General features: G+C 40.8%; 1 protein-coding gene across 1 annotated transcript; it reads right to left on the bottom strand.

Annotated features, from left to right (window-relative positions):
- Positions 1-1,883: 1,883 nt before the first annotated feature.
- On the bottom strand, positions 1,884-8,117 carry LOC311043398 (G2 and S phase-expressed protein 1-like; the record flags this gene model as incomplete). The annotated part of the gene is made up of 12 exons (XM_084054628.1): positions 1,884-1,979; positions 2,357-2,473; positions 3,127-3,303; positions 3,624-3,765; positions 4,275-4,457; positions 4,567-4,621; positions 4,911-5,168; positions 5,278-5,337; positions 5,803-5,926; positions 6,863-7,517; positions 7,916-7,976; positions 8,099-8,117. The coding sequence occupies 12 exons, from the start codon at positions 8,115-8,117 to the stop codon at positions 1,884-1,886; spliced, it is 1,947 nt and encodes a 648-aa protein (XP_083910754.1).

Consider the following 8,117-nt stretch of genomic DNA (forward strand, 5'->3'; position numbering starts at 1 on the left):
CTTAATATGAGCATCAAATGAATATTTTAAATATGTTTTTTGTGCACATGCATTCCATAAATTCCAAAGGGCTAGACCACACATGGGCAAATTACATCAACTACTTGCGACGGGCATTGCCCCTATTGAGTGAAAGATTAACGATTACTAAAATAAATACAATATTTAAGGTGTTTTTAATTTTATATTTTAGTTATAGAGGACACTTATAATGTATTAAGATCCTTTTAAGTAAAATGTTGAGGTATTTTCTTTACTTTACGGAGTATTTCCAATTTTCTGTACTTATACTTCTACTCCACTACATCTCAGCAGCAAATGTTATACTTTCACTCTTTAGATTAAAACATTAACCACTTCAGCCCTATATACATTTCTGCCATTTGAAAATAGACAATCTACAAGCTCACAATGCCTCGCATTGTATTGTGAGAGATCTGCTATTTTCAAAAGATTTGTATACATTTGAAAACTTGTAAAACAGGACATTCTGCAGAATGAGTACTTTCTACTTCTGGTACTTTAAGTAGGCCTACATCTTGATACCAATTTTGTACTTTTATTATGTGTTGTTCGTATTTGCTAGCCAGCCTGCCTCTTGTGTGTCAGTTTGGTTGAACTTCCCGGGTCCCTCAGGCAGTGCCTGCAAATTTGTTTTTGTTTGATGGCTCCTAGTCAACAACAAAAAAAAGATAGGTTAATTTCATAATTGTTTACAGTATTGAGGTCGCCGTGAACCTAGTTGCCAAGGAAACAAAGCAAGACGACAGCTGACGTGATGACGCAAAGCTTAAACTCTGTTTAAACTTCAGAAGAATATATCTGAAACCACGCTCTAAGCTTTTCCGACACATACAGCAACTTTAGCCTAATGGCTTAGTGTAACGTTATATTATAGGAGAATTTTGGACTAAGGTTTTCTTACCTTTTCTATGATGTTATATCTCAGGATGAATGGTACAGTAGAAAAAAAAATCATAACGCCATCCCGGGCCACAGCTTAAAACGTGCGCGGATAGGCCTTGCGTCAGATCGCATATTTATTTGTATTTTTTTGAGATCTGACGTTCATAGTGACAGAACAATGTAAAAAAAAAAAAAAGTCTCGCTAGACGAGATTGAAATCCGAGACTTCTTTTTTTGGTTGCATAGTGTTCTGTCACTATGTCAGATCTCTCACTCTCAAAAAAAAAAAAGCAAAGCTATTAAAATATGCGATCTAACGCAAGGCCTATCCACGCACGTTTTAAGCTGTGGCAGACCCGGGATGGAGTTATGATTTTTTTCTACAGTACCATTCATCCTAAGATATCATATCATAGAAAAAGAAAACCTTAGTCCAAAATTCTCCTTTAAGTAGTAATAGACAGTTGGCAATTCTGTATCTATGCATAGTATTAACAAATATTCTTTCAACCAGAGGGTTGCAAAAGGGGAGCCAGCCATCAGCGAGCCTTCAACCTGGCATCCCCATTTTGGGTAAGATGGTGAACTTTCTCAACAATGGCAGATCTACAAGCTCACAACGCTCCATGTGAGCTTGTAAATGGGCACATTTTTTTAGCTGCTGCATATGGAGACCACAAGTCCCAAAAGGACAATCAGGCTTGGACTGAATCCAGTTCTGCCCATAACTTGAACTGAGTGGATTGCATGGTGAACACAATCCATGCACTCACTGTAAGCACAAATGTAAAATATTAAAAATGTTGTTTAATGAGTTATTATGAACTTTAATGAGTCATTTAAAACATTTTCTTCACTTCACAAATAGCAAGGTGATCACAATTAACAAGACAAAATATACTTCCTAAAATGCAGTAAATTAAACACTTTAAGATCAGTAGACATGGACATGATTGCTGTATTGCTGTTGTATTTGATCAAAATGAAAAGTTGATAAGGGGAGCCTCATTCACAGCATTCTTCTTCTCGTCTTCTGGACTCCATTTGATGAGGGGAGAGGTCAGATCAATTAACTGTTTAGAGAAGTAAAACATTCACATCAGTTACATGCAGTTTGTCAGCCCTAATATGTTAGGCCATAGCCAAAGTTGCCATTTGCATGCAAGACATCTCAAAATGTAATTGGTTGGTTACAATATGACCCGACCCAAATTCTGCACATTTTTAGCTCCACTGAGATGGCAAGGCTCTAAGGATGGCAGCATCAGTCAGTTTTTTGTTACCGTTTCTGCAGTATTTTGTGGCTGCAATAGATTTTTTAGTGGCAATGTTGACATTGCCATAAAAACATCTCTACCTGCATATTTTCGTCTAAATAGCATATCTTCCAATAGCATACGTACAAATCTAACTTCAATAATGCTCTCTACTGGAACAATATTTTCCTCACCTGTATCTCACCAGCCTTGTGAGAGACTGTCCTGATGAGGTCTGGAGTATTGGACAAGTCGATGAGAGGTTTATCCTCAGGTTTAAACAAAGAAACCGGGATATCCAACAGCAAAATCTAGGTAAGACAAACATTTAAAATGGCAACAAAAGACAATTCTACCGACAACAATACTGACGCCAGCTCTTATCAAAGTATCAAATAGGGCTATAAAAAAAGGCAGTGTTGTTGCTCTAGCATCTGGTTCCACCGTCATCAAGAGCCATTTGTGTGCATCTCCCGAGTATAACTATAACCAGTAACTGCTGGGAAAAGCCTTCCTACATTGCCTTCTCTACATTGTTAGAAACCATGTGGACAAACAAGTGCGCTCAGGTGACCCAGGGGTGAAATTCCTGTCCAACACAGGGGGGTGCGAAACTACCAGTTGTGGTTTTAGACGTTGTAAAATGTATGCCCTCTTGTGGCTTATTGCTTTAATAAACCTGGCCCATTTATATGCTGCTAGGGCCATCATCCCTGTGGTAATAAATTTGCTCTGCCCATTGTATGCCACTCCCCTGATATGATTCTTTAAGGTTCACAATCACATTTAAACCACAGTGCGTTTGGACAGTATGAATAGTTCCTTTGTCTAAGTTTTCAATATGCTCCACGATCAACAAAAAAAACCTGTCAAGATCGACTGGTCGATCCTAAAGACATGGTTGCCCACCCCTGTTCTACAACATGACTCATACATGTAATGATGTGTCAACAGTATTGGTTACCTCAACACCTTCCTGTGACTTGGCTCCATGGTCTCCAGAGATCGCTTCCTCAATAGAGTGAAGTTCAATCAGGTTTCCACTTGCCTCAGGCTCCTGGTTCCCTTCAGGGCGCACTTCCAGCTGAGGATCCTGGTTCCCTTCAGGGTGCTCTATAACTTCCTGCGCAACCTCCAGGCTCTGTTGACAGTACTTGTATTAGTTCTAAAAAGTCAAACTGAAGCACAGTCAGTTTTTCCAGCACTAAAATAAGTTCCAATCTAAAAGCCAAAAGTATCTTATGTATAGTATGTGCATAGATATACATAGTATGTATATCGACGCTATACTATGTCACAATGATAATCAATCTAACATGACCCATTATATAATAAATAAAAAGCACCCTGCAAGTTGTTCAAAATTCAAGCACGGTCTTGTAGTAGGAAGCAAAAATAACGCATCTTAGTGTTAAACATTCAAGGTTTTTCAGAACCCGTTTAAACCCTGCCTTGACTTACCTGCACTTTGACACAAGTCAGTGCTTCATTCTGCATTTCTGTCTGGAGACCTGCTGGATTAGCATTTTCCAGAGAGAATAGTTGGATCTTTGGTGAGAAGACCAGCTCTTCCTCAGAGGTTGCCGACTCAACCCGAGCAGGGCTGCAGAGGGAGAGGTAGAGAGACTTGTAAGAGTCCAAAATCACGCGAGAATAATGCAAGTGGTTACGGTCATCATTTTAATGCATGCATTTTCTACTTTAAAACATTTAGTAACTTCTGAAACACGTGAAGTATACCATTAAAATAATTAATGATTCTTAACTCAGTGAAATCCAGTGGTTATCAGGTCTTTTATTCTTGCAGAGTAGCAAGCAATACCAAATCTCTCAAGACAGATTCTGCTAACAGCAGAATGAGCACCACTGCCCTAAACATGTAATGATGTTGTTAGTAGGAATAACTACAGAAGCAGCCAGGGGGAAGTGGACTAAGAAAGGGGAGAGGTCAAACAAGAGTTCCTGTTTCTACACAAAAAAAAAACGAGGTAGTGGCAAAAACAAAGTGAAAAATATATACATTTCCCCCCTTTTTTAACAGAAACCTGGGTTCCCAGATTGATCCAATACTGACGACAACACCCATGCATGAGGCCCAGGTTATCAGCTCACCTTTGGTTACTGGTCCTCCTAGCAGAGATGAACGTGCCAGACCCGGGCAGCCCCTTAGGGGTCATAGCGGGGATACCAGAGATGCTCCGGTTGACAGGGGTCGGGAAGGCCGATGGATTTCTTTTTTTAGACATGGAGGGTGTACTGTGGAACAACTTTGGGATCACTGGTTCCTGTAGGAGACTTGAGAAAGAAATGTCAAGTCAGTGGAGAGAATTTTGAGGGCTTTTAAACATTTAAATGTCATTAGACAAGAACGAAGGTTTTTATAAAGTAGTACATACACACATACCTGTCCAAACTGCCAGCACTCATCAGTCTCTTTGGCTTGATGATCTTCAGTGAGTCTGGGGATTGAACCACTACAATTGAACCACTACAATGGAGAAAAGGCCCAATTGAAGCCATCATAAGGATCTTAGTTACATAAGTCTAAATAAGTAATGCTACTAACAACAGCTTGGCTGTTCCTGGTAACTAAAATAAACTTCAGGATATTTTTGTATTTAAACAAATTAGGCTGGTGGTGCAACAGTGAAGGATTTGATATCGCCAAAACATTGCAATATTATCAAAAACCTAGTTCCAATACATTTTATTTCTATGACGTACTGAGTGAAACTGACCAAAACTCACCATCAGGTCGCTTGATTCCTTTCAGCCGAGTACTGGGAGTAGGGGCGACGAAGGCCATGGGTTTGGACCTCTGGCCCAGTTGCTGGGAGTTCACACTAGAGACAGAGGCACGCTTGGCTGGGCTCTGCTGGAATGGGGTGGGGGTACTTGGTACAGCCCTCTTCACAGGTGTGGCCCTGGCAAGTTTGGTCGGGTCCGTCTCAGAAGTCTTCTGGGATTGGACTGAGATGGACCGCCGTGGACCTCTGGCAGTGGGGGCTGGAGGATCAGTAGCTCTACCAAGGAGTGTAGAACGGCGAGTTTTGGGAGCACTCGTGTTGGCAAGTCTGCTCATGTTAGTTGGTGCACGGCTGCTGGGACCACTTACGCTTGTGTTCAGAGAAGTGTTGAGTTTTCCTATAATGGTCAAAGCCAAAGAAGATGGATACTGTTGGTGAACACCAGATGGCACCAAAGACAACAGGATTTATATCCCATTTCTCATTAAGAACTGACTTTAGTAGAATTCCTGTGCTGTTCACACCTTGAAGAAATCTGTCATAACTGGATTTATGATAACTCTACTCAAATACCAAAAAATGACAATTTATACATCCATGAGTAAGATGCATGTATAACTCAGTCTAAGAAAACAATCTCAACATTCCTCTAAATACAACTGTCTGCCTGACATTCACAGATTTAAACAGGCCCATTACAGATATATTAAACAGGCCCATTACAGATGTATTTAATAGACATGCATGTGAGATAAGTATACAGTAATAAATACAGCACTGGCCAATTACTGTGTCACATTGTGCACATTTTATTTTAAAAATCAGCCAAAACATGATGGCCATTGGTATAAGCTTACTTTCTTTCAATAACATATACAATGGAGAGACCTTACCTTTCCCCGTAGGAGAAATAGACATGATAGAGTTGAAGCTAGACACAGAAGAGGAAGAGGAGGCATTTCTTCTCCCGTCTACCACCATTGTCTGAAGAGGTGATGCTTTGGACTTCAAACCAACCTACATGTATAAACATGATATAGGGCATTACAAATGTAAATTCAGACAGGAAACCCCCACTCAGTCTTGACCAACAGTACATTAATCAAGCAAGGGGAGGGGGTGGGCTGAGTCCACCAAGTGTCCCTGAAGTGATTTTTGCATCTGCTGTTTGAGTGCATCTTGGTAGCATGAGCTGTCAAAATTCAATTTACACATTTTAATTGCAGTAATTGTAATTTAAAATAACAGTATTTCTTATCCCATGAGTCAGCTATCAAATTGCTTTTTAGACTCCAAAGTGCTGATCCAGAATCAGTAGTCAAAAACAGCCTGAATCAAACCCCTACCCCTATTAAAGTCACTAAAGGTAAGAGTTCTGGTCAGATAGCAAAAGTAACAAGACGACTGTCTGAAAAAAAGTCTACGCTGACATAATTGGAAAATTATGTGAAATCTTGTTTTGGCAAGATGCCATTTAGATCATTCAAGAACTCTGCACTGGGAGAAATATTGCAGCTGGACATCAGGGGTAAAAAAAAAAAGAGGGCATACATCTAAAATGAGTAAATACATAGTTTTCCCCTTTTGACCAAGCCAGGCAGCATGGAATGGAGGAAAACACAGAGGACACCTGCCGCCGTTTACACATTTATTTATCCAAGTCAAAGTAGCCATGGCTTTTTAGGCAACTGTCAGAGGGCAGTAAGGCGACACATGTCAGCAAGATCAGAAACAAGGATGGCAGCATAATGGCATAGGCTTATGGTAATTGAATACTATCTCCTACTGTAAAACTTAAGGAAAATACCCATAAATATTAAAGACTCACAAGATCACAAGAGGTCAAATAAAAGTAATACAATGATGTGTTTATAGTTTATATAACAAGCGAGCTCTTTGACTCAAGTACACCCCTAGTTGGTAGCAAGAAAGACAGACATCACATATTCTTACTTTGCTTGATGGAGCCAGTCTGGAGGTATTTTCCGCAGGCACTGCTCTAGTCTTTGCAGTCTTCAGTGAAGTGGCAGAGGTTGTGGCTGGAACTACTGGCTTGCTGGGGAGAATCCCACTGGTGCCCAGGCCTGCCTTGCTTCGCAGTGCCATCTTGGGTTGCGTCTTAGACCTAGAAGCAGGACTGGAGGTGCTAAGACGTGCCCGAGGAGTGGAATTGACACCCATACCTGAGCCAACACTACTGCTACGGCCGCCTTTCAGCAAGCGTTTCTGAATAGCGGGTGGAAGCGGTTTCAAGGGACTGTCCTGTACACAGAATGTTTCCCTTTTAACAGGGCTGAGAACCTGATTAAATGGCTTTCTGAACATATCCAGTTTGGCTCCAGTGTCCTGCACAAAGTCATCTGTCATATTGCCTTGCCTCTCAGCAGGCTGGTCCTCCTTTAACCGAGTAGCTAGTTGCTGGGCTTCTTTGCACATTCGGTCAAATTCATCTTCAGGGAGAGCACTCCACCTCTGCTCCTCACCCACAGAAGGCCCACTGCTGACACTGTCCCTGGTCACATTTTCCACCCCGACGCGGATAACCTTTTCCTTGCCTGTGACTAGACTCACAAACACTTCATCCTCACCTTCTTCATCTTCTCTGGAACTGTAAACAGGCGATATACAGTATACATACCAGTGATTTAGTATGCCTGGGTGACACTGGCAGCAAACTCATGTGTTACAGTGTGACAATTGATGTAAAGAAAGACCAAAAGTCACACCCCAAACCTGTGTGGACAGCCAGTCATTTGGGGCACAAACAAGTTGAAGGCTAAATTTAGGTCTGATAATGATGTACCGAGCATGTTCAAATCATGTATACCCACTTTATTTTCAGCCATCAAGGTTTTAGGCTACATTTGTTGTCTGTCCGTCTGTATACACACACAAACATATGTATTCCATAACACAGGTCATGTTTAAATAAGTCTGATTACGAGGCTAATACGTAGGCAGAAAATATTAAGTTAGTTATACAACAGTTAATGTGAAAGGACCAACCTGGCAGGTGACAGTGAAATGTCAAAGTCAAACTTCTCCTCAGCCAGTGTGTAGGAGTCTTCTGTGGAAAAAAGAAAAAGGTAAGCGTTAACTCAAAGGACACAAAACACACAGACTGCTAAACAAATGTTGTAGGCTTGTTGTATAGTTACAATTTTACACATGGGATTAATCCAATGTTACCGGCATTAAAGGGATCCAT

Source organism: Gymnoscopelus microlampas, assembly GCF_963454915.1.
Source record: "Gymnoscopelus microlampas genome assembly, chromosome: 1".
Classification (NCBI taxonomy): domain Eukaryota; kingdom Metazoa; phylum Chordata; class Actinopteri; order Myctophiformes; family Myctophidae; genus Gymnoscopelus; species Gymnoscopelus microlampas.